Source organism: Gopherus evgoodei, chromosome 6 (assembly GCF_007399415.2).
Source record: "Gopherus evgoodei ecotype Sinaloan lineage chromosome 6, rGopEvg1_v1.p, whole genome shotgun sequence".
In the NCBI taxonomy this organism is placed as follows: Eukaryota; Metazoa; Chordata; order Testudines; family Testudinidae; genus Gopherus; species Gopherus evgoodei.
In genome coordinates, this window is record NC_044327.1 from 108,855,560 (window position 1) to 108,882,610 (window position 27,051).

Sequence of the window (27,051 nt, forward strand, 5' to 3'; positions counted from 1 at the left end):
TTGTCCTCCAGGGTCTTTCCCAAGATGCTGGTGATGGTCATTGGCAGACTTGGGTCTCAGGGCACTCACCTGTATCCCTTTCTTGATGACATTTTGATCAGAATTTGAACCAAAGTAGCAGCAAACTGTGCCACAATCCAGACACTATTACTTCAAGCACAGTTTCATGATAAACACCAGGCAGAGTTCCCTGGTCCTTTTCACAAGGATAGTTCAGCTGTGGGTGGACTTTGCCATCTATGTGGCAAGGGTCTACTCATCCCTGGACAGATTCCAGAAAATCCAGAACCTCATATGTAGTGGTAAGAAACACAAGGCTGTCCATAGCTCAATTTCTACAGTTACTGGGCCTTGTGATTTCATGTATAGTAATCACTCCATGGAGATGATCCCATATCAGATGTATCCAGGTGTTTCTCATGAAAGTATGGAACCATTCACCAAAACATATGCAGGATCAAGTGCTGGTTCCAAGCTAGATACTGTACTCCCTCAGATGGACAGTCCCAAAAAATGTCTAAGGGTCTTCCAACATGTCTTCCAGACCCACCCATGGGTACACACAACAGATGCCATCCTGATGGTGTGATCAGCACAGATGGGATACAGAACAAGCACAAAGTACTTAAACTCCATAGAAAGGAATCAAAGCATCTACCCCTTAGACCTCAACACTGTCAAGCTAGTCCAAAAAAGGCTCCGGAGCCACTTCAAGAGCAGCCACATTTCGGTCTAATTGGACAGCACTACCACTGTCACATGTATCAACAGCCATGGGGGAATTTAGAGCTCAACTCTACCTGCAGAAACAATAGAGATAATGGAATGGGCTGAGAAGAACTTATTTTCCATAAGAGCAGTACATATATAATACAAGCAAACAAAGGGAGAACTGAACCAGAAGGTAAACCAGGTGGTTTGATGTGCAATCAACTCAGAATGATATCTGAATTAGAAAGTCTTCAGCCTGATACCACAGGAATATGGCCTCCAGCAGTTGACTTGTTTGCTGGTCACAAGAACAGAAAGCTGCCAAAGAACTATACCAGAAAAGCAGGTCCCTCCAAGTGGATTCTTTTTAACACCGATGGCCACAAGGCCTGCTTTATGCATTCACACCTTTCACATTTTTAGGGACAGTGATTCAGAAGATAAGGCAAGAAGAAGCAAAAGTGATAGCTCAGCTTCACACTGGCTGAGGAGAGGAGAGTTTTTAGATATCGCAGACTTGGCCTTGGAAGCTGCATTGTATGGACCAGTGAGACCAGATATACTTCACCAAGGTCTTCGCCTCAATCTAGGCCCAGACCATCTACAACTAACAGCTTGGCTATTGACAGAGAAGCATTAATCACTCTCTATCGTCCAAAGTGATTGTCACTCTAGTCTCCTCCAAGTAGACTTTAATGCTAAGTGCCTGTTCTTCCATCTGGACAAGGTTTAGTGCATAGTGTCTAAAAAACAACAAAAATCCCGTGAACCTTGGTATCCCAGCTATTCTGACTTTCTTGAGAACAGTGTGGGCGAGGGATTTGAGCCCAATACCATATCATGCCAGGTGTTGACCATGAGTAGCATCTTACATACAGATTCCTTGTCAAAGAGTCTTCAAGTATGCAGATTTCTCAGAGATGTCAGAGTGGCTAGACATGTGGTCAGACCAGTCTTTCCTAAACAGGCCCCACTGCAGGTGCTGAAAGCACCACTCGTTGGAGCCATTGGTCACACCATTCTGCCGGTTCATCCAAACCTGTTTCTTGGTCATGATCACATTTTCAGGATGAGTCTGAGGGCTTGTCTACACTTACTGGGAGATTGACACACAGTGATCAATGCATCAGTGGTCAGATTAGCAGGTCTAGTGAAGACCTGCTAAATCGACCGTAGATTGCTCTCCCGTTAACTCCTGTACTCCACCAGATTGAGAAGAGTAAGGAGAGTCAATGGGAGAACGATGTCCATCAACATAGGATAGTGTGGACCCTGCGGTAAGTAGATGTAACCTACGTCAACTTGAGTTATGCTATTCACAAATAACTCAGAGTTTTCAGCTTTATCTGTGCAGGAACCTCATTGTGTATTCCAGGATGAAGGTGGTGTTAGGACCCCAGAATCTTTCTTGCCAAAGGCGAACTCAGCTTTCCATGCCTCACAAGAAGACAACCTCCTGTCATTCTGTCCAAAGCCACAGTATTCTGTAGAAAAGCTTGGGTATAATCTGGATGTTCAGAGAGCACTAAAGATCTATACAGAGACCACTGAATTGATAAAACCACCAGGCTACCTGTTAATCTCCTTTTAATCTGAAGTGCCAAGGGCTCAGGGTATCCTAACTACCTCTTGCCAGACGGATCAAGTTATGAATGGTAGAGGCATACAGTTTCTTTTCCTCCCCTCCTCCGCCATCTCATTCTACTTTTTTATCCTTCACTACTTCCTATGCATTTCAGAAGTGTGGGGAATGCTGGGCTGCAGAATGAGCATTTGTTACCCAATCATTTGATTTCTGCTACCAGGGTCTGCTACCAGGGTCTACCACAATTCTACCCTGGATGGTGCCTTAGCCAAGGAAAGTCCAAAGAGAAACTGCTGAGCTTCAGTTCATCTGCAAATTGACACCATCAGCTCGGGATTAAACAAAGACTGTGAATGGCTTGCCAATTACAAAACCAGTTTCTCCTCCCTTGGTTTTCACACCTCAACTGCTAGAACAGGGCCTCATCCTCCCTGATTGAACTAACCTCATTATCTCTAGCTTGCCTGCATATATATACCTGCCCCTGCCCATATATATACACCTACTTCCACTACATGCATCTGACGAAGTGGGTATTCACCCACGAAAGCTCATGCTCCAAAATGTCTGTTAGTCTATAAGGTGCCACAGGATTCTTTGCTGCTTTTACAGATCCAGACTAACACTGCTTGCCCTCTGATACTTAGCCAAGGAACAACATTTAATTTTTAAAACTACAGTTTATGAACCGGTTTTCCCACTGTATATGGTTTACTGATTTGCTATTGAAGTTATTGTTACTAATTGTATTCTAAGAACTTTTACTCCATTTTGGAATGAGTCATCTGGTGGCAAGCCAGATAACAAGTTTTGACTAGCAGGAGTTGACAAAGGGGACTCTAGTTCATATATATCAGAATTGTTGGAAACACCCCTAGAAGAAAGAAAATTATAGGATAAGAAATTTCACAGCCTCTTCAGCCTGTTTAGACTAAAATCTTCAGGGCAAAAGTGATTACTCACCATGTGTAGAAACAACACTAGTGCAGTGGGGCTTATTTCTCAGTTTGGGTTTCTAGATGCTAATGTAACACTAATATTACTACTACTATTAGTAACAATAATAATAATAATAATAAATAATGCTTTATTGTGCCTGCTAGTTGTCCAACATTTAGATTGAGTTGGAAGTCATCATCCTGATAGTCTTCGAAGCATCTGTCAGTGCTTCAGTTTGATTTTTCATTTTAACAAATGCTGATTCGCAAACATATAGACCTTAAGAGAAATGTCATAGATAACTTCAGGAATACTGGTACAGTTTTGTCCGTGGTTCAACATCAGGCTTTTAAAAAGATGTCAAATTGTATGCTGACAGTTACTATTTCTAATGCATCAATATATTGTGGACTAAACATTGCAATTTGCTTTCTTCTCTCTTGAAATGCATACTTGTTTGTTTTCAATACTTTTTTAGTTGAAATAGGCAATATTTTTTTTTTCAGATTTTCCTGACATTCCATATTCTGATTGGTGTGGGCAGACCATACATAATCACTTGGATGTGGTTTCTCATTCCTCAAAGTTTTCTGGGATTTCAGGATGTAGTGATGCAGTATCCCATGGTTCAGCTAGTAGTACCAAGAGTGCAGATCTTGTACTAGGTAAGCATGCAACCTTATAAAAGTATTAATTCATTTTTTAAGTATTTTCTTTCTTATACTTAAATATTTTAGAAGACAATTTTGTTTGCATTTACTGTAATAGAGCAGGAGTGAGTTTTTAAAAACTATTTAGGTGCTTTTCTGTCACTGTCAGGAAGGTAGCATGAAAAAGCACCAAAACTGGGTGTCAGGTGACCTGAGTTCTATTCCTGGCTCTAACATTTACTCAGTGTGGCCTTTTGGCAGGTCAATTAAACTTCTCTGTACCTCAGTTTAAATCAAATTAATCATCTTATTTTTCCAGCCTCGTGTTAGCAGACTGAAAATGATCTTTAAAGTTGTTTGTATAGGACTGTTAAGAACATTCTATTCCATATTTTGGACTTTATAAATAGAATAGGGGACCATATTTAAACCTAGTTATAAACTGATAAATGTTGAGCTTTTTATAGTTTAGAGTTCTTTTAAAATATTAGGGAAGACATTTGATCTTTGAATATAATTCCTCATTGGCTTGTAATAATTTGAATTATTGTAATTACATATAAAGTAGAACCTTGCTAACCCAAACAGCTTATAATTCACATACAAAGGCAGATCTCCAACCCAATTCTGAGCAAAAATATAGTGGGAAGTGTCATGCTGTGGAATAGTTCACAACCACGAATGCCAACCTCAGGGCAGAGTGTCAAGCACCAGATCCCAGACTGGTTGTGTGTTCTATAATTGGAATTCACCAACCCAGTAACAAATGTGAACTCTTAGAGTGATGTAGTCCACTTGGGTATTCCTATCTTTCTTGCCACCCCAGCAAGCTGGACTTAGTGATAGTTGGTTGCTGTGCACCAAAGGTCACAAAAGATTCTGATTGCATCCAGTCCCAAGAGACAAGTCACTTATCCCAGGTCACTTTGTACCTTAAACCTCTCACCAAAAGCAACACTTGCAGCCAGTCCAATAATAAACTAACTAAAGATTTATTAAGGAAAAAGAAATGAGCGAGCTGTTATAAGGATAAAGCAGGCAAGCATATATACACAAATGAGTTAGCCTGTGGTTCCTGTAGGTGATAGAGTTGCTGTAATGTTAGCTCTGAATGTCTTTTAGGGCTATCGTAGGTTGACCCTGTGGATCTCTGCTTCTGTTTCATGGCTCTGACCCTGTGAGACTCCAAATAGCAAAAGAGATGAAAATTTTTCTTGTCAGCTATTTTTATTTCCTTCTTCCAGAATTCATCCCATCAGCTTGAGTCCTTTTTCAGTTAGCCCCTTCATGGTGTGAGGGGCAGTTAACAAAGTCTTTGTATACTGATGTTCCACAATGGCCCATTTAGTTTGGATGGCCCTTCCTGATGGGCAGGAGACAATACAGTGTCAGAGCAAACATATTTTTGTGGTTACAAAGCAAAAACTTAAATATTACCTTTATAGCAAGTGATAAAGGTGGTGTAAGTGAGATTAGTACCTTTATCACATGCCTTTATCACATGCATGCTATAAAGGTAATATTTAAGTTTTTCAAAGAAACTAAACACTTTGTTATATGTCCAGCACACATGTTATCCATATTAACACACAGGTGAAACAGACTGGTTTAGAGCTGGCACCTGGTCTGCCAGTGCCACAGCAGGGACAGAAATGTAGTTGGGTGTTACATCTTTAAGATCTCGTTGTTGTAAAATATATTGCACAATATTTACTAGTATACTTAAGAAGCTGTAATCTAACTAGTTAAAACTAAATTCCTGTTGTGGTAAAATAAATAAACAAAATATATTTAGTGATGTTTTTGTTGGCTTTGCATATTTTAGCTTGTGTATGTGTCTTGGTGATTCACAAGATGCAGCAATTTTTATGAATTAGCACGGTTCAGCTGCATAGTACATGACACTTCTATTAACACAATGAAAGAGTGTCCTGATTGAAATTCATACTGTGGAATTTATTTTCCTAAGGAGTAAAGTCAATTCCAGATGATACACCAGTGTGCCGAATACTGCTGCGAAAAGAAGTCTTACGCTTAGTAATCAATTTGAGTAGTTCAGTAGGAACAAAAGGCCATGAAACTGGACTCCTAACGTAAGTAAAATGTGTCCTTCAACTACAGTTTTTACCAACATTCAGTGTAGATATCTTGTAAAATAATAACTGTAATATTTTTTCATGTTTTACTCCTGGCTTTAAAAAGCATCAAAACTGATTTTGTCATAAGTCTGTAGAGATGGGTTGGCATAATGTCTCAACTTCAAAGAGAAACTGCTGAGCTTCAGTTCATCTGCAAATTTGACACCATCAGCTCAGGATTGAACAAAGACTGTGAATGGCTTTGCCAATTACAGAACCAGTTTCTCCTCTCTTGGTTTTTACACCTCAACTGCTAGAACAGGGCCTCATCCTCCCTGATTGAACTGACCTCGTTATCTCTAGCTTGCTTGCTAGCACACATATATATACCTGCCCCTGGATATTTCCATTACATGCATCTGAGGAAGTGGGTATTCACCCACGAAAGCTCATGCTCCAAAACGTCTGTTAGTCTATAAGGTGCCACAGGATTCTTTGCTGTCTCAACTAAGTGAATCCAAAATTAGGGCTCAGTTTTGCTACACACATTTTTTATGTATGATTGTACTTTTTTGTAGGAATTCGGTCATGCCTATGTATACTGGTGGGAGTTAAGGACAGATTGAAGGATGACAGATTTTAAGGACTTGCATTCTAAGATTTATTATTAAACCTTAAATTAATATCTACTTGTTTTCTCTGTCTCATTTTCTTTCATAATAATCCTTTAACTATTATGATATTTTGTGCATCTGATATGCAATGGTTTTGTACATTTAAAAAAGTTTCACTGCTTAAAGTCCTTATTGTATGAATTTTCTTAATGCTTGTTGCTTTTAATTATATACTGTACTATTTTAGTTATAAACTACTATGCTGTGCTGTTCACTTTAAAATAAAATCTAGCCTAAGGACTTGAATAGTGCTTTCCAATTTGAGATTTTTATTTGTATACTTGTATAGAACTTCATTTAATCTAAATTTCCTCTGGTTGGATACAAAATATTAGCTAATGTAACACATTGAGAAATGCTTGTGCCCAAACAGCATAATAGTAATAATAATCCCTGTAGGTCTTTTGGATTAAGTGCTTCTCTTCTTACATGAGTTGATTTGTTGTGGCTGAACAAATTAAAAATTCTCAATTTCTGTCGCTGAAGAGAGAAGTTTTGTTAACCATTATGACCAACATTTATCTGAACAGTTTTAAAAAATATATATTATGATGGTTACATGTGAGTATATTAAAATAGCTTTCTTTTTCTAAATAATTAGCATTAAAGAGAAATTCCCCCAAGCATTTGATGACATCTGCCTTTACTCTGAGGTGTCCTCCTTGCTAGCACACTGCACATTTCGACTGCCATCTCGAAGGTTCATTCAGGAGCTATTTCAAGATGTACAGTTTTTACAAGTAAGTAGAAGGGAAGATTTATTTGTCATGATCCTTGGGTAAACTGCCCCTTCTGAGACCCTTGTGTCATCCCCTGTGTGTACTTTTTTCAAGTGACAGGTCCATGCCTCTACTTCTCTTTGCGTAGGACCCTGTGATCCAGCTACTATGTGACTGGGTCTATGGGTTACATCCCCTGGTTTCCAGTCATGATACCTAATAACCCTCAGTGGTCTTGACAAGGGTTTCCTTTCAGGAGCCCCTGTTTAGTATGCAGTAACTCAAGAGAAGTTTCTTCAAAACAAAGTATGATTTACTTGCTAGCACTCTGAGACAGAGATTTAAAGAGAGACCTATTCTTTTAGTCTCTTACCTATATTTGGCATTCCCTCCATGGTAAGTAACCCATCATCAACACACAGAGGCATGCACATTATACATAAAAAATAATAGATATTTCTCAGTTCTTCACAGTATTAACTTCAAAAGATGCACCAATTGGATTCAGGTTTCATCATTTTCTAAATGAAGTGAGCGCTCATGCCAATTTTGTGGTAATATGATGTGGTCATGGTAGAACACTTGTAAGTTAATACTGCGTCCGCTTTGCCCTTTAGATGCATGAAGAAGCAGAGGCAGTTCTAGCAACACCACCAAAACAACCAGTAATTGACACATCAGCTGAATCCTGACCTCAGTTTTGTACAGTGCATGATATATGGACTTGCTGAAAGCCTCAGACAACTTCTGATTGACTGGACAGCAAAGATAGGAGCACCATCTCCTAGACAGTTCCAGAAATTACTGGTACATGAAGAATGAACTGAAGACTTTTCTCAACAAAAATCACTGCCCCAGCCCTCTGAGCCCTTGAAGAATTGTAACTCATTACCATAGTTTTAATAATAATAATTACCAACATATGCAAGAAACAAGCACTGAACACCTGCACAGGTTTTCATTTCATTTTTAATATGACAGTTAAACAATATACGACAGTGTGCAGAGACCTCTTTTAAATGGATGACTTCAAATTCTGTTCCAGATAAACAGAATGATGCCTTGCTTATTAACCCCTGGACACCAGGAGTCAGGGTACACAAGAGTATATCCCACTGCCGACAGTGGGGCATACTGTAACCATGGACACCAAGGGACTAACGCTGGGCCTTCTATGTTAGTTTTCCTAATGTTTGTAACACTACTTGAGGGGTTCATAACCTCAAATAGAAAGAAAAGCCTCCATGAATCTGGGGTTTTCTTATAAGTTATTTTAATGTTACTATAGTTGCAAGAGTTATTTTATTAGCACTCTCTCCAGTTTTGTGGCAATTACATACAACATGTTATCTAAATTGGTTAAGGATTTTCACTACAGTTTCTGATTTAAAAAACAACATATCATTTTTGAAATTTGATTGTTTTCCCTGTACATTATGCATGTGGTGTTTAGGATTTCTATATTCATACTCATGTATTGTCAACATTGGTCATATTCTTAAATGAAAATCTTTAACAAGCATGATTTGTGATGAGGTGAATACTGTATCAGCTAGACTAGAAAACATTTGATCATTGTTGCTTTTTTGGTAAAATGCACGGTAGTAGGTAATTTCCACATTCCATGGGAAACATTTTTCTAAAACAAATGTTTGCTTTAATTTTAATATGTCTGACTGATCACCGGATAATGCTAATAATTGTAGTGAAAAGCCTTAAGTAACAAATTTTGAAAGAGCAGTACTTTAATTTTATATTGGTGTTCTTTAGATCTTTTGCGCAACTTACTTGATACAATGACCAATAAATGGGTACAATAACTGCCTTCATGATGATGATAGTGAAGCTGATAAATTGAGTACAACCTAAAAAACAAAAACAAAAAAAACTTTTATGTATTTAGAGAGATTTTGAAGCCTTTACAAGAATTAAATACAAATATATGCAAATTTATATATACAGTAGCATGGCCACCTTCATTAGAAAGCCGGGTTTTGATATGTGAATCATTCTGCTGGACTGTACTAGATAGAACACCTTTTTAACCCAGTCACTTTTACCTTTTTTATAATTGAAGTGTCAGATTAGATAGTTTAGATGAAGATAGGTTAAATTTATCCCAATATTTCATAACCCTCATGTTACCTTATTAATTAATGTGCTATTGAAGATTTCCATAGATAGCCCTGTGAGCTAATAAGAGCAAAAGACAGTACCTAATGTAGAATTAATTTGATCATATTGGAAATTCATTTTGGGGACAAAGCAATATCATCTTGTTGCCTAACATTGCTTTGCAGAATTCATTTCACTGAGTGCACTGCATGCCAACACCTGACAGCAAAGCAATTGCAGGGCTACAAACTGCTTCTCTCACAGTAAAATTTAGTTCCCTGAGTTTTTCATCTTTTCATGAGATCCCCATTGAAGGAAAGAGCAGAAGGAAACCACTTTAACTCTTACCATCAATGACACCAATAACAGTATAACGTGTCTATGAAATATATTCAGTAATAGAAAACATTACCCAACAATAGTTATTTGGACTTCTCTGGTCTTAAGAATAAACATTTCTGCAAAACCAAAATAACCACAATATAAGAAATAGTGATATAAACTCCAAAGCAAATAATGTAGTATTCCCACCAAAAATGGGATTAGCATATGTTATACAGTAGTTTCCAACACTACCTCAGTTAGGATAGAGTATGAACTCTTTGTTTTAATAACTCTAGATGGTGTTAAATCAAATAAATCTGTTTATTTTTCTGCAGTGAAGGCAATGTAAACCATTTATCCACCTTTATTTAAAAAAACAAAACTTTGTCACCATTTTTATCGACAGTATAGAAAGAACATTAGAAAGGTGTCTCAATAAACAAAAAGTAAGCAAATGAAGATTTCAATATAGTTTTAAAAATTGATGCTACTCTGTTAACTCCTCTGTTTACCGCCAGGTCTGGATCCTCCGCCCTTGAATGCTTATGTATTCTAAAGTACACAATTATGTGGGGAATCATTACACCAAGAAGTTAACGTATAGAAACTGCTGAAAACTTAAGGGTTGATCTCAATGGTAGCAGAAGAATAATTTTTCAAGTATCTATATCAATGTTAGTAAATTTCAACAAAATATGCATAATAGATGTAATGTCAGTACTGTAAGCTTCATAGATATGGCATTTCTAGAATTATGTTACATTTAGTTCACACTAATTTTTAATGTTAATTGACAAATGAAGGGGTACTGTATGATTTGGAGTAATTTGTGACATTTGCATTAGTTATAAGCTGTGAATTTCGAATTTTAGAGTGAATTTTCAAAATATCCTTTTGCAAAGTTCCTAATTTAAGAGCATTTATTCTGCTCCTTTAATATCGTTTAGATATATTTACATAAAGAGAAAAAAATAAGAATTGTAAAATGCAGCTCACTTTAACCCTAATTGAAAATCCCTATGCTTACCCCCACCCCATTTTAAAAGGAGACACAAGAAGCTGACAGACTCTGCTCACTCTGTATCTTTCCAAACCTAAAGATTTGTGATGTTGAACACCTGCTAAACCTTATAGCATTCAGTTACAGTATTTGCATTCTAAGTATACTTCCAAGAGTTACATTTGCTGTGACATAGAACTCCTGAATGAATAAATATTACAGTATGGCCACAATTTTCAGAGGAGGGTCCCTGAAGTTAAACACCTAAAGCCATATGTAGGCATCTAGATTAGAGGTCCAGTTTTCAAAGGTGTTAAACACTCCTAGCTCTCTGATTTCAAGAGGGTTGCAATAGATCATCACTTACCTATGCCTAGGTGTGCACATTCAGTAATTTTGGCCATTGGACATAAAGTATGTGAGAAACAGAAAAGTGCTTATCAACGAATTTCCCTGTTTAATCTGATCTTAAATATTTACCTACAGATGTCTTCTGTTTTTTTATGACACACTAAAATGACAAAGTATTCAGTAGTTTACACCATAAAAGCTTACTTGTCTAGAGATTTTTGGAGGTGGGGAAATGACTTGGGGGTTGGGTTGAAACACTCAGAAGTAAGTTGCATTTATATACATCTTAATGTACCAGGCAGCAGTGAGAAATCATGCATATATTTTATCATTATTCTTAAAAACATATGCAGTGAGCTTGAATGTGAATCTAATTTGTGGTGAGAGAGAGTTGAACAAAAAACAGTAACAGCTATGATAGTAGTATAAGGAAGAGAAATAATTATTCTAGAAATAGTTCTAAAACATTTAGAGAATGAATTATGAGTAATGAGCGGTAAAATTTTTCAGATGCTTCCACTTCAGTCTGCACTGCAATTCACAGTTGCTTTTCTAGATCTGGGCAAATTTATGTAACATTGTAAAATGAATGTACGTTCATGATGAGGAATCCTTCTTCATGGAAGAAGTTTAGATTAAGTTTGGAAATGTCTCCTCCAGCCCTCTACTCATGCCCTTGCTGCTCTTACACAGAAGGTTCTAACAAGTTGTGCTTCGCTGTGGAGGCAGCTGAAAAGGTTCTGTAATCTTTTTCAGTTACATTCACTTATACCACTCTGTGCTTATTTAAAGGTATAATAGTACGGAAAGTAAAATCCTAAATTTTCGAAATACCTTTGGGAACATATTAGAAACCATGTTAGTTTTCCCCTTGGTAGTAAGTGGAAAAGGCTAGCCTTTTGTTTCTTTGATTTGTTTGATTATTAGCTCCATGTTCTGATTTCCTAGATATTTTTATTCACAACAGATTTTTATGTTCATTAAAGAATGTGGATTTTCTTTGGACTATTTTTGTAAAATAGGCGGATAGCAATGCCACAGCATGCAGAAATTGCACATTTTGCTTGACTTGCTTTGTAAAATACACTATTTAATTTGAGAAATGTAATTTATGCCAAAAAAGTGTAACTTGCCATTTTGCCACTGAATAGATTGTTTTAGCACAAAATGCAATGTCTTAGGGGGAAAAGGCAGACATTTTGTAGATGTAGTTGAAAAAATGTTCCAATATTGGCTGTCAGTATCCCTAAAACTGCATTATAAGAGATGATGTAAATTAGTCTTTCTGAAGCGGGAAGGGATTGTTGAAATCTCAAGACTTATTTTCCCTGCCCCATGTGGTTTCTTTACTTTTTTTATTATTATTTAGTAATACGCTGCTACATATTTGGAGGTTCTAGTGTTTGTAGGTCACTGAACAGACATTGAAATCTGATTTATATTGTATACCTGTAACATAGAAAGAAAAAAGTATTTATATATTTTCCGTAAGAATATTTCATTGAGCTGTGTATAATTTAAACAGAGGCTTGTCTCAACATGGCTTTGCCCACCTTGATCTTTTTTTGTGTTTTTTGGTTTTTGTATAGTGCGTACAGTTCATGTCCATGGGCATTAAAAGCCTCCTGAAGTATAATCTTATCAAAGGGATGCATTGTTAATAAAATGCTTAAACTACTTACAGTTGTCCTGGTGTCTTAACTACCTCTAAGCACTAGAAATGAGTTAAAATTTTCCTATTACATAATGTATTTGAGTTATGAAATATAATTAGAGCCAACTTAAATTTTTCAAATGAAAATTTGTCAAATGCCCATTGGAAGAAAAATTCCCATTTTCCAAAAAAATTTTAATTTTAATCAACTTTAATTTTTATCACTTAAATTGCAAATTTTCATACATGATTTTTGAATTTTGAAAAACATTCAAACAGTTTTCACCACATAATCTTTTACTTGCAGTAATCACCAAAGTGGTTTTTTTAGAAAGTAATTCAAATTATTAAAAAATCGCTTTTGAAAATTTCCTATTTTGGAAAAGAACGATGACATGTCAATGGTATATTTCAAAAAGCAAAAAACTCCATTTTGAAAACTAAGTGAAAATATTCATGTTTTTTAGTTTTTGACCAGTTCTTAATATAACCCATAAAGAATTTTTTTCCATAATAGTATAGATATCAAGTGACAAAGGACTCAGCAGAGGATATACTATACTAGTGTATAGTTTTTATTACAGTGCTCCCACTCTATTCTTTGACTAATATGTCATTAGAAAATAACACAAAAAGGATTATTCTTGCTTGGATATCTGCTTGACTGTTTTCATATTGTATATTATTTTGAAGTACAATTAATTTATGTGATGCGGCTGCCTGGTCTGGACTAGTGGCTTGGCTCTCTTCATTTCTGAGGTAAGTCATAACCAGTCTTGATGTAGGCTTTTCAGTCCTCCTCTTGGTGAACAGTAAAGCTTTCCCATTTGTTCTGCAGCCCAGCATCTCTCTCAGTTCTTGACATCTAGGCTACTTTCCTCTCTCTACTGCTGAAGGAAATGGATCAGAGTTTTGGAGTCGCATTGTCTGGCCGTGCTCCCACTTGTTTCTAATTTCTCTGCCTCTGTGGCAGCATGCAGACAGCTCCCAGCTTCACATCTGCCTGGGAGGTGGGAGGGGCTTCTTTGTCAAAATTTGGGGCACTGGTGATCTCCCTCTCAGTCCCTCCTCCTCCCAGGCCAGTTTTTTAGCTGGGTTTTGGAACTCCTGAGAGCAATAGTTGCAGTGCCTCCCTATTTGCCTCTCTGCAACTTCCAGGTATGGCAGAGTAGCCTAAAAAGCACCAAATGAAATCCATACAGTGCTCCATCTGGCAGACTGCCGTCCTCAGGCTTGGAAGACAGTGAGTTGTCCCCAGGCTTCACCCAGCCTTCTATATCTAACTCTATTAGATCCAAGGGCTATGAGTTGAACAGGCATGTGGGATCTGCTACCCACTAGAGCTGCCGTGACTCCAGCATGGGTAAAATGAACCAGGACTCAATGGGCAGAGCAGGGAAAGGCTCCAAAGACAAGGAGGACTCCAGCCAGCTGACCCAAGGGGCCCCTGGAAAAGAGAGAAGGCAGACTTTGCAGGGTCACAGATCCCTCACTTCGCCTTTCTCTGACTCCCAAAATGGGTCCTGAGCATACTGAGGAAAGAAGCAGGGCTCATAAGCACTTCCCAATTTGGTCAGGAGGATCTCTAGAAACTTTTTCTTTTTCACATCCCTGGGGTATGAGACACAACAGGGGAGGAAAGGGCACAAAAAAAAGAGGAAGAAAGTGTAAAAAGATCTAGGTGGTATGAGTCCTCTTCCTTTTCCTCTTCCACAGAGAATGCTGAATTGTCAGGCTCTGACTCGGACCAGGATTGGGGAAAGCCTTCCCCTGTCTTCCCCCACCCTGAGAAATTCAAGGCCATATACCAACAAGATTGTATCTACTATTCAGATTCAACCTAAAAAAAAAATCTCAAGAGCAAGTCTCTGAGTAAATCCCACTCAAAATACTCCCCTGAGGCCGTGATTCCCCTACCCTCCTCCTTCGAGGAAGTAATCTGAGATGAATGGGGTAAGCCAAACAAGGGCAAGCATGTTAACAGAAAGGATCTTGGGTTCTTTAGGATCTAGGAATGAAAATCCCAGTTACTGAGATACCAAAGGTTGACCCTGCTGTAGTATCCCCCCTCTCAAGATATGGTTCTATCTGAAGGATCCCATGGATAGAAAAATGGAGGCCACTCTCAAAGAACATGCTGAGGCCTCAGAGTCCTTGACAGCTACTTGCATTCTTAAGACATCTTTTTTTCCTGGCTGGAAGATCTCTGAGCCCTTAAGCTAGAGGTCACCCTGCCTTTGGATCTATTTTAAAGGAAGTTTCCCTCCTTGGACACAATGAATCTCAACCAAAGCCATTGCCCTCAGCTCAGTGACCAGGCATCACATATGGCTCGGTCCCTGTGGAAGATGGATAGCCACTCAAAGCTGGTGCTGTGCTCTGCCAAATTCACAGGAGCCCTGCTTTTTGGAGAGAAGCTAGACAAGGCAGTGGCAGACAATGCTGCAAAATCTAAAGAGGTTCTTCTGACACCACACCATGCCTTTAAGAGAGAGTAGAGACCAGTTTTCAGATGAAAGTGTTCCTTTTGGCCTTCATTCTCACAGAAATACCAGCAAAGAGACAGCAGATTCTCCAGAAAACTCCTGCTCCCGAAGCCTCTTTATGACAAAGACTGCATAGGTTTCCACCAGGATCTGAAGCCTAGGGGCAGGATTTCCCATTTCTGGGGGAAATATATCAGTGAGCCAGGGATACTCCCTAGAGTTATAGACTCCACACCATCTGTTTTTCATTCAGCCCATGTTAAACAGGGCTGCCTAGAGGATTCAGGGGGCCTGGGGCAAAGCAATTTCAGGGGCCCCTTCCATTAAAAAAAGTTGCAAAACTATAGAATACTATATTCTTGTGGGGGGCCTCTGCAGGGCCTGGGGCAAATTGCCCCATTTGCCCCCTCCCTGCCCCCCAGGCTGCCCTGGAAAATATAAACATTTAAAAACCTTCCACATCTCTGCACAAACCCAGTTTTGAGAGAACTTCTTTTCAAGTCACCTTTACAAAGCATCACTGGTTCTCAGCATCAGCTAGTGCTAAAAGGCACTAAAGCTCATTGAAAGGGTTGGACAAATATTTTCCATCAAAACTTTTTTTGGATCAAAAACTAGGGGTTTTTAAAAAGCAGAAAAAATCTTGGACAATGTCTGCTTTTCTTCAAAATTTGTTGTGATTTTTTTAATTGAAAAGCTGAAATTAGTCTGCCAAAACCTGAACATGGTTTGGGGTTTCAGAAGAGTGGCCAAATATTTGCTGCTTGCTGTGGTTGATTGTTTAAAGAAACTAAAAAAATCTGCTTAAAAAAAATCCAAAACTTTTGAACCACCTCAGCTTGTGACCAAATGTGGTGGTGATGGGGGACTTCAACTATTCAGATATATGTTGGGAAAATAACACCGCGGGGCACAGACTATCCAATAAGTTCCTAGACTGCATTGCAGACAACTTTTTATTTCAGAAAGTTGGAAAAGCTACTGGGGGGAAGCTGTTCTAGACTTGATTTTAACAAATAGGGAGGAACTCATTGAGAATTTGAAAGTAGAAGGAAGCTTGGGTGAAAGTGATCATGAAATCATAGAGTTTGCAATTCTAAGGAAGGATAGAAGGGAGTACAGCAAAATAGAGACAATGGATTTCAGGAAGGCGGATTTTGGTAAGCTCAGAGAGCTGATAGGTAAGGTCCCATGGGAATCAAGACTGAGGGGAAAAACAACTGAGGAGAGTTGGCAGTTTTTCAAAGGGACGCTATTAAGGGCCCAAAAGCAAGCTATTCCAATGGTTAGGAAAGATAGAAAATGTGGCAAAAGACCAACTTGGCTTAATCAAGAGATTTTGCGTGACCTACAAAATAAAAAGGTGTCATAAAAAAAATGGAAACTAGGTCAGATTACAAAGGATGAATATAGGCAAATAACACAGAAATGCAGAGGCAAGATTAGAAAGGCAAAGGCACAAAATGAGCTCAAACTAGCTATGAGAATAAAGGGAAACAAGAAGACTTTATCAATACATTAGAAGCAAGAGGAAGACCAAGGACAGGGTAGGCCCACTGCTCAGTGAGGAGGGGGAGGAGTTAATAGAGGAGTTATCTGAGCCTCTAGCTATTATCTTTGGGAAATCATGGGAGACGGGGGAGATTCCAGAAGACTGGAAGGGGGCAAATATAGTGCCCATCTATAAAAAGGGAAATAAAAACAACCCAGGAAACTACAGGCCAGTTAGTTTAACTTCTGTGCCAGGGAAGATAATGGAGCAAGTAATTAAAGAAATCATCTAAAAAACACTTGGAAGGTGGTAAGGTGATAGGGAATAGCCAGCATGGATTTATAAAGAACAAATCGTGTCAAACTAATCTGATAGCATTCTTTGATAGGATAACGAGCCTTGTGGATAAGGGAGAAGCGGTGGATGTGATATACCTAGACTTTAGTAAGGCATTTGATACGGTCTCGCATGATATTCTTATAGATAAACTAGGAAAGTACAATTTAGATGGGGCTACTATAAGATCTGTGAATAACTGGCTGGATAACCGTACTCAGAGAGTAGTTATTAATGGCTCCCAATCCTGCTGGAAAGGTATAATAAGTGGGGTTCCGCAGGGGTCTGTTTTGGGACCGGTTCTGTTCAATATCTTCATCAACGATTTAGATGTTGGCATAGAAAGTACGCTTATTAAGTTTGCGGACGATACCAAACTGGGAGGGATTGCAACTGCTTTGGAGGACAGGGTCAAAATTCAAAATGATCTGGACAAATTGGAGAAATGGTCTGAGGTAAACAGGATGAAGTTCAATAAAGATAAATGCAAAGTGCTTCACTTAGGAAGGAACAATCAGTTTCACACATACATAATGGGAAGAGACTGTCTAGGAAGGAGTATGGCAGAAAGAGATCTAGGGGTCATAGTGGACCACAAGCTTAATATGAGTCAACAGTGTGATGCTGTTGCAAAAAAAGCAAACGTGATTCTGGGATGCATTAACAGGGGTGTTGTAAACAAGACACGAGAAGTCATTCTTCCGCTTTACTCTGCGCTGGTTAGGCCTCAACTGGAGTATTGTGTCCAGTTCTGGGCACCGCATTTCAAGAAAGATGTGGAGAAATTGGAGAGGGTCCAGAGAAGAGCAACAAGAATGATTAAAGGTCTTGAGAACGTGACCTGTGAAGGAAGGCTGAAGGAATTGGGTTTGTTTAGTTTGGAAAAGAGAAGACTGAGAGGGGACATGATAGCAGTTTTCAGGTATCTAAAAGGGTGTCGTCAGGAGGATGGAGAAAACTTGTTCACCTTAGCCTCCAATGATAGAACAAGAAGCAATGGGCTTAAACTGCAGCAAGGGAGATTTAGGTTGGACATTAGGAAAAAGTTCCTAACTGTCAGGGTAGTTAAACACTGGAATAGATTGCCTAGGGAAGTTGTGGAATCTCCATCTTTGGAGATATTTAAGAGTAGGTTAGATAAATGTCTATTAGGGATGGTCTAGACAGTATTTGGTCCTGCCATGAGGGCAGGGGACTGGACTCGATGACCTCTCAAGGTCCCTTCCAGTCCTAAGGGGGAAAAAAAATGCCTGAGCCCATCCAGTCAGAGATTTTTCCAGGTTTCTGATACTCTGCTGGCTTCCTTGATTCATATCTATCTCCATAACTTTGGGTTAATTTAGGTTAGAACATAAGAATGGCCACACTGGGTCAGACCAAAGGTTCATCCAGCCCAGTATCCTGTCTACTGACAGTGGCCAATACCAGGTGCCCCAGAGGAGTGAACCTAACAGGTAATGATCAAGTGATCTCTCTCCTGCCATCCATCTCCACCCCTCTCACAAACAGACATCATTCCTTACCCATCGTGGCTAATAGCCATTAATGGCCTTAACCTCCATGAATTTATCTGTTTCCTAGAGACTGGCTCCATGGGGTCCCTCACAAACTGGAGACAGTTACTGTGGGTTTGTCTTTAGTATAATTTATGTACATACTCCACAAACTGAGCATTTGAGCTTGTTTCAGAATCTGGGATGAGCCAATATTGTGCAAACTGAAATGCTCAAAATAGCAGATGCATGTGAACGGACCCAGGGTGCTAAAATTAAATTAACCCAGGGGGTCTTAAACTGGGGGTTGGGACCCTTGGGGTCATGGGGGTCATGAGCTGTCAGCCTCCACCTCAAAGCCTGCTTTGCCTCCAGCACTTTTAATAGTGTTAAATAAAGTGTTTTTAATTTATACAGGGGGGTCTCAGAGATTTGCTATGTGAAAGGGGTCACCAGTACAAAAGTTTGAGAACCACTGAATTAACCTCTCTGGAGCATCAGGGGAGGAGGGGGTCTCCCTTGGTAGGGTTGGGAAGGAGGTAGGTGGTGTAGGATATTATTCTTCTCATGTGATCCCACCCCCATGGCTCTCTTGGCTCTGTCACTGTTAATCTAAAGTGGCTAATTTTAAATGAAGCTACCATCCCCTGACATGAATCTTCCTATGGCACTGAAATTAAATGTAGACTATAATTTGGCATTTGAGAAGGTGAAAGGGATGGTAGCCCTAAGGGAAAAGATAACAGCTTGGCTCTTTGTGTTTAACAGCTGTCTGCAAGCCTCAAACTGCAGAATGAGCTTTAGGGTAGGGAAGGCTGTGCCTTCCCAAACAGCTTGGCCCTGCCCCCTATCTGACCGCCACTCACTTTCTGCCCCCCCCCCCGACTGCCCCCTCAGAATCCCTGACCCATCCTGCTTCTTGTTCCCTGACTGTCCCCCCCGAGACCCTCCCAACCACCACCCCAGGACCCCACCCCCCTCAAACCTCCCCTGACTGCCCCGACCCCTATCCACCCTCCCTCCCCACTGAGTCCTGACAGACCCCTGGAATGCCCCATTCTCTGTCCCCTGACTGCCGCCCCAGAACCTCTGCCCTCTCCCCGTGCCCTGTCCCCAGGATTCCCTGCCCTTTATCCAACTCCCCCATCCCCCTTACCATGCCGCCTCTCCCAGAACCTCAGCATGCTGCGTCCAGTAGCGGCCCTGGACAGCCCTGTAGTGGCGTAGCTCCACGGGACCTGAGCTCCCGCCGCTCAACCCAGAACTCAGAGCCCCGTCCCCCGGAACCACACGGCACTGAGCAGGAAATGCTCAGGCCCCACTGGAGCCATGCTGCTTTAGCTCTGTCCAGGACCGCACCTGGACGCTTCGCACTGAGGCACTTGGGGATGGGGGAAGGTGGAGGCGGGAGGGAGCCTCTGACATTCTCGTGGGCGCACCTTTGGGGCCCGAGGCCTAGGGCAAATTGCCCCACTTGCCCCACCTCCCAGGCGGCCCTGATCTCAAACGACCCTTTAAAGCAAGGTCTAATCCAGAACAAAATTTCTCACCTCCTAGATATGGGAGTAATAGAGACCATTCCCTCAGAAGAAAGAATCTCAGGGTTCTACTCCATCTTTATCATTCAGATGTGTTAGGGGGAATCCAATCCATTCTAGATCTCAAGAGGCTCAGAAAGTAGATGAAGGAAATTAAGTTCCGAATGGAGACCCTAACCTCTATGGTGTCATCCCTGTCCAGGGCAATTTTCTGACTTCAGTAAAAACAACAAGGAGTCCTTGTGGCACCTTAGAGACAAACAAATTTATTTGGGCATAAGCTTTTGTGGGATATAACCCACTTGGATCAGATGCCCTTACTCTATTTGTGCTACACTGATGACATCATCATCTGGACCCTTGGGAAGGAGGCCTTTGAAGAATTCCACCTGGATTTCAACAATTTCCACCCCATCATCAACCTCAGCCTGGACCAGTCCACACAAGAGATCCACTTCCTGGACACTACAGTACAAATAAGGGACGGTCACATAAGCATCACCCTATACCGGAAACCTATTGACCACTATACTTACCTACATGCCTTCAGCTTTCATCCAGACCATAACACACGATTCATTGTCTACAGCCAAGCCCTCAGATACAACTGCATTTGCTCCAATCCCTCCGACAGAGATCCTCTAGGTGTTTCTCTCTATCAGGCATTCTTAAAACTACAATATCCACCTGGGGAAGTGAAGAAACAGATTGACAGAGCCAGAAGGGTACCCAGAAGTCACCTACTACAGGACAGGCCCAACAAAGAAAGTAACAGAACGCCACTAGCCATCACCTAGAGACCCCAACTAAAACCTCTCCAGCGCATCATCAGGATAGGTTGTAGATCCTTGAAGGACAATCCTTCACTCTCACAGACCTTGGGAGACAGGCCACACAACAGAAACACTAATCCAGGAACCAACCACTGCAACAAACCCTGTTGCCAACTCTGTCCACGTATCTATTCAAGGGACACCATCACAGAACCCAACCACATCAGCCACACCATCAGGGGCTCATTCATCTGCACATCTACCAATGTGATATATGCCATCATGTGCCATCAATGCTCCTTCTGCCATGCACATTGGCCAAATCAGACAGTCTCGACACAAGAAAAAATGGATACAAATCAGACATCAAAAACTGTAACATTCAAAAACCAGTAGTAGAGAACTTCAATCTCCCTGGACACTCAATAACAGACTTTAAAGTGGCCATTCTTCAACAAAAACAGCCTTCAACGAGAAACTGCAGAGCTGGAATTAATTTGCAAACTTGACACCATCAAATTAGGTCTGAATAAAGACTAGGAGTGGCTGGGTCACTATAAAAAATAACTTTCCCTCTGTTGATATTCACCCCTTCTTGTCAACTGGGAATGGGCCACAATCACTTTGATTGAATTGGCCTCATTAGCACTGACCCCCCCACTTGGTGAGGCAACTCCCATCTTTTCATGTGCTGTATATTTATACCTGCTTACTGCATTTTGCACTCCATGTATCTGATGAAGTGGGTTATAGCCCACGAAAGCTTTTGCCCAAATAAATTTGTTAGTCTCTAAAGTGCCACAAGGACTCCTCGTTGTTTTTACTGATACAGGTTTCAGAGGGGTAGCCGTGTTAGTCTTTCTGACTTCAGTGGACCTGGCAGATGCATATCGCCACATCCCTGGCAGATTGTGCCATCACAGGTTCCTAGGGTTTGCCTCCAGCAGGAAGCAATCTCAATATCAGATGTCTCCCATTCAGCCTGTCTTGAGCCCCACATGTTTTTACAAAGGTGGTGGTGGTGGTGGTAATAATAGCCAGGCTTAGGCTGCAGGGTATCTATCTGTACTTGTTCCTGAGTGACATCTTAATCAGAAACAGCACATGGCATTACATCCCTACCTTGAATCTCCTCCAAGTGAATGGTGTTATCATCTTCTACCTTGAGAAAAGCATGTTGATTCTCTCCACCCAAATAACTCACTTGAGAGTGGACATAGATACCTTGATAGGAAGGATATATCCCTCTCCTACAGAGGTTCCAGAAGGTTCAAGATGACCTCTCAATGTTTTGGAACTGCAAGAGGACCCACTATTGCATGAGAATTCAATTGCTAGGCCTTCTAGTATTGTGTGTAGGGATCATCCCTGGGACGGGCATGGGCATAATCACAGGTGCCTTCAAGGCTTCATCTTAAAGGTATGGGACCACTTCCCAGAATGCATGAAAGATCAAGTAAGGATTCCAGCACAGATGATCAACTCCTTAAATCGGTGGTCAGCCCAGGGCAATGCCCACCAGGGAATGCACATATGCCTTCCAGATCCCCTGATCCTGAAACCAATGCCAGTCTGGAGGGCAAGGGAACACACCTGGCATCCTAAACAGTTCAAGGCATTTACAACATGGAGGAAAGGACCAACAGCATATATCTCATAGAACTATGCAGTCAAGCTGGAACTTACCAAAGTTCATTCCAGCCTAGAGAGGAACCACACCCTGATTCAGTCAGATAACATGACCACAGTCGCATATGTGAACAACCGTGGGTGAACAAGAAGTTCAGGGCTTTATGCCAGAGCAATGGAAATCATGTAATGGGTGGAGCACTCTCTCCTCTCCCTCAGGGCAATTCACGTAATGGGAGACCTGAACCAGAAGGTGAATTGGCTGAGCAGGCCCAAGATAAACAATACTGAATTGTGCCTGTATCAGGAAGTCTTCGAGTTAATTGTCCAATCTTTCAGCCTGCCCTCAACTGACCTATTCACAAACCACATGAACGTGACGAGACCAAAGTACTTCACCAGAGGAGTGGACCCCAGATCCCTGGGGACAGATGCACTATCACACAGATGGCCACAGGGCCTGATCTATGCATTTCCATCCTTCCTGTTATTAGGGAAGGTGATCCAGAAAATAAAATGAGAACAGATGATAGTAATATTGGTAACGCCACAATGGCCAAGGAGACCTTGATTTTTGGACTAGAGCTGAAATTAGGACGGTCACTACAGCTTCCAAAGAGACAGAACTTCGTCTGACAAGGTCTTCTGCTTCATCTCGACCAAACTGGCTGCATCTAACAATCTTCCTATTTGAAAGGGAAGCGGTAGTACTGTTGGGTCTGTCGTCCAAAGTCATCCCAACACTTATTTCATCAAGAAGACTATCAAGCTTGAAAGCATGCTCTCTGTCTGGATCAAGTTTTGCAGAACATGAAGCAAGCCCTGGAAATCCAGGAATTCTGGCTATCTTCAATTTCTCTGAGATTCTTTGACAAAGGTCTCTAATCCAGCACCATTGCATGTCAGGTGTTTGCCCTTAGTAGCATGATGTTCGTAGGATCCATGGGTTCTCTGGCATAGAACCACCAGGTAGGTAGATTCCTTAGGGCAGTCCGGTTACACAAGCTCGAGATTAGACCTCTTTTTCCCGAACGGGACTTCTGACTTGAACTGAGAGCCCAGACAAACCATCCCTTTGAATCACTGCTGTCAGTGTCAAAGGGCTTGGGCCTGAGCGGCGGTCGAGCACACCCTGGCAAATCACAAAGTCGGTGCCTCTGCCAGAGGTGAATTTTTCCTTTCACACTCTCCAAGAGGTGGTTCTACCTTCATTCCGTCCAATGCCACACCATCCTACTGAGGAAAGGTGGCACATCTTAGATGTCAGAAGGGCTTTGAAAATTTACCTCAAACATAGTCCACAAGGAGATGAGATGCCCTGAGTATCCTTCCTTCCAAAATGCCAAGGACTTATAGCTTGTCATTCCATCAGAAAATTTTCAGCCAGCTCTATCTACTAAGGGCTAAAGAGATGCTGCACCTGAGGCCCCATGACACCCAGAAAGTAAACTTGCAGAATGACCCAGACTCGAGAGCTTGAGCGAGAGGGACATACAGTGTCTTTTGGAGTCCCTTCATCCAGGAGCTATACTTGGAGGCTTTTGTTGCCTTCCTGCTCACTCTCTCTCAAGATTCCTTCATCTCCTGTTCTGATTGATCCTGTCAAACATGTACGCCTGCTCCACTGTCTGACAGGATAAAATAGATTCTCATTCTTCATTCTTTCTCCTTCTTGGATAAGAGATTCTCAGAGGGCAAATGAGAATTGGATCCAGAATGGGCCACTTTCCCCTTCCTTTTCTAGCTTCCCAAATATCAAAAACCTCCATATTAAGAGAAATGGGGTTACCTGGTCTCTCATCTAGGAAAGATCTCCCACCTCTAATAAAGGGAAAAAAATATTCTGGAGACGAAACACTATTTTCTTCAAAGGCAGAGAGTTAATTCTGTTCATTCTCTAACAGCCCACCTGAAGATGGAATAATGAACAGTATTGAAGATTGCTGATTGATATGGCAGTCAATGTGGCCAGCTAATCTTTGTGCAGGATGAAATCTACTAAAATGACCAGTGCAACTAGGTGCTTCATCCATGTCAATACGTGAGTTGGACAGGCACTATGCTTGTACAGCTCCCAGCACAACAGGGCCTCTGAGCACTACTGTAATACAAATAAACAGTTCTTTTAATGTGCTAATCTAAGAAAATTGCTCTCCTCATTCCTGTGTTGTCCTAGCACTGCTTTTACCTGGATGGCGGGAGATGCTTCCTCCTTATGTGTCTGTCAATCACTTGTGCAGAAATATAGATTAGCTGATACTTGCATCAGAACCCATGTTGTAAGTCAGGAAAAAATAGCTTTCTATCATTTATTGTCCGAAGCAAAACTGTAGACCAGTTGAGTCTTAGCAGAAGATAAACTTGAACAAATGGCCAAACTGCATCATCAAGAGCATATTTACAGAAGTTGCAAGCTATTGTATAGTGTTCACTTACAACAATAAAAATGTCCATTTTCAATTCCTGCTGGACTGGTCTCCAGAACTTCGTGGATTAAATGTTGACATTTATAATACCAAGCAAAGGAGAAATTGAGACTGCCATCTTAGATGATGAATAGGTAAAAAGGAGCTTTGGTAGACAACAGATTGGAAATCTGATTTTTAAAGTTGTAAACCGTTTATTATTTAGGAACTGATAATGGAAATAAACCAGATAAATCCTAGATACTCTCTTAGGTAAGATGTATCATATTGTGTGTATGTGTGTGCACAGGGAAGTAGGAAGAACAAGGAATTAGAATTTTCTCTATGAAAATGTGGCTGCTATGAGACTGATAGTGATTTTTTTTTAATATACGTATATTGTTACTAAAAAAACCCAAGCAAGTTATTTACCATATTTTATACCTGTCTTCAGGCTCACAAATATAAATACTGCCACAATATGGGCCAAATCTTCAATGAGGTACATGTAACGTAGGTACCTAAATACCTCAATAAATATGAAGCTGCTGATCTATGCATACTGGAGTATTTGCACACCTCAGCTATATTTTCATGCTTCTGAAGATTTGGCCCTACACTTACAAGTTCTGTCCCAAAAGTATCAGTGACTGCTTGTATCCATCCAGATTCTATGAATTTCAACAGCATGATTCTCCCATCACACCGATAGGCACGCTGATGGATAAGAATACCTTGTGCTTCTATGGTTGCAATGTTGTAGCAGCCCATTTGTCTGTACTTTTATTACATCATAGTCCAGGGGTAGTCAATAGGTGGATTGTGGGCCAAATTTGGACAGCCAGATGCTTTTGAATGGATCCCAAAATCTTTCTATTTACTTATTATTATCATTGTTATTTTTTTTGTTATTTTATTTGGAGTCTGAACCTTAACTATACCTTGACCAAGAAATTTGGAACCTGACAAAAAATAATTGACTACCACTGCTGTAGTCTCTTGCCAGTGTGTCTGACTGATCAGTTAGGAGGAGAACTATCACACTCATTTTAATATGCAAGATCTCGGCTCAGGAGCATTACATTGTAAAAGATAACTTTGTCCATTTTGTGAAAACATACTTGATTCTAAAGCTGTGCTCAAAAATGGCATTTTAAAACTGAGTTTGGGTGCTTGTAAAAGGTTCCTGATTGAACTCCTTTGTCCATATGAGCTTCCATCCAGTGTCCAACTATAGCCAGAGATGAAACTGAGATCTTCTTGCTCATTCAGTCTTTGGCATCTCTGATGGGATTGCCATTTTGGGTTACACCTTTGACAGACTAGAACCTAGTTACTTGCTTGTATCGCCCCTGAAATACTTTTGCCTATCCTACTGAGATCCTCTGAAGATAATTTGGGGGAATAGTCTGTACATTTGGCATCTAATTAGTTTATATGAACTGTTCACTTTTGCTCATAAGAATTTTTCTTTAGAAGAAACTCCTTTTTATATATCCTTAAATGATCTGGTTCATTGCAAATACATCCTTTTAAAAAACTGTAATATTTTAAATGGTAGATCAAATTCTTTCTTAGCTACTAGATATTTCATGGAAATTAGATACAGCAAGGATCAGAGATCACTCAGTTCAGCTCGCTGCAAATGTAGGATTCTTCTCTACAGTTCATTTTCTAATATCTTGTCCAGTTGAGTTTTAATGTAACACATGATGGGATTTTCATTACTTTCCTTAGGAAACTATTCCACATTCAGATTCACCTTAATGACAGACTTTTTTCTGATAATAAACCTAAATATTCGTTTTCTTGATTTGACTCCATTTGTGAAGGATGTGGAAGTTGTAACATTTTGTGAACGGTATATGTCCACCCAGTGGTTTGTGGTTTGCTATTTGAGTAAAGGGGGTTATTCCAAAAGGAGCTACATGCACAGAAAGGAAGACAATAACCTGATAGCAGGTGCCTAGCAAACACCTGACAATGAAGAAAAGCAACTGCTGTGAAGATCTCTACTCAACCCCTCTGGTGTGCCACATAAACTGGTTTAACTAGGCTCAAGAAACACAGGGCAGACAAAGGACTTTGGAGGGACTCCC

General features: G+C 40.4%; 1 protein-coding gene across 4 annotated transcripts in view; it reads left to right on the forward strand.

Annotated features, from left to right (window-relative positions):
• Positions 1–12,824, forward strand: part of RICTOR (RPTOR independent companion of MTOR complex 2) — a 177,286-nt gene extending 164,462 nt beyond the window's left edge. For all 4 annotated transcript variants that reach the window (XM_030568019.1, XM_030568021.1, XM_030568020.1 and 1 more), the window contains 4 exons: positions 3,742–3,900; positions 5,855–5,978; positions 7,239–7,377; positions 7,974–12,824. In XM_030568019.1, coding sequence (XP_030423879.1) covers positions 3,742–3,900; positions 5,855–5,978; positions 7,239–7,377; positions 7,974–8,048 — 497 coding nt within the window. In that variant the 3' untranslated portion in view covers positions 8,049–12,824. The remainder of the gene's footprint in view (positions 1–3,741; positions 3,901–5,854; positions 5,979–7,238; positions 7,378–7,973) is intronic.
• Positions 12,825–27,051: the final 14,227 nt, after the last annotated feature.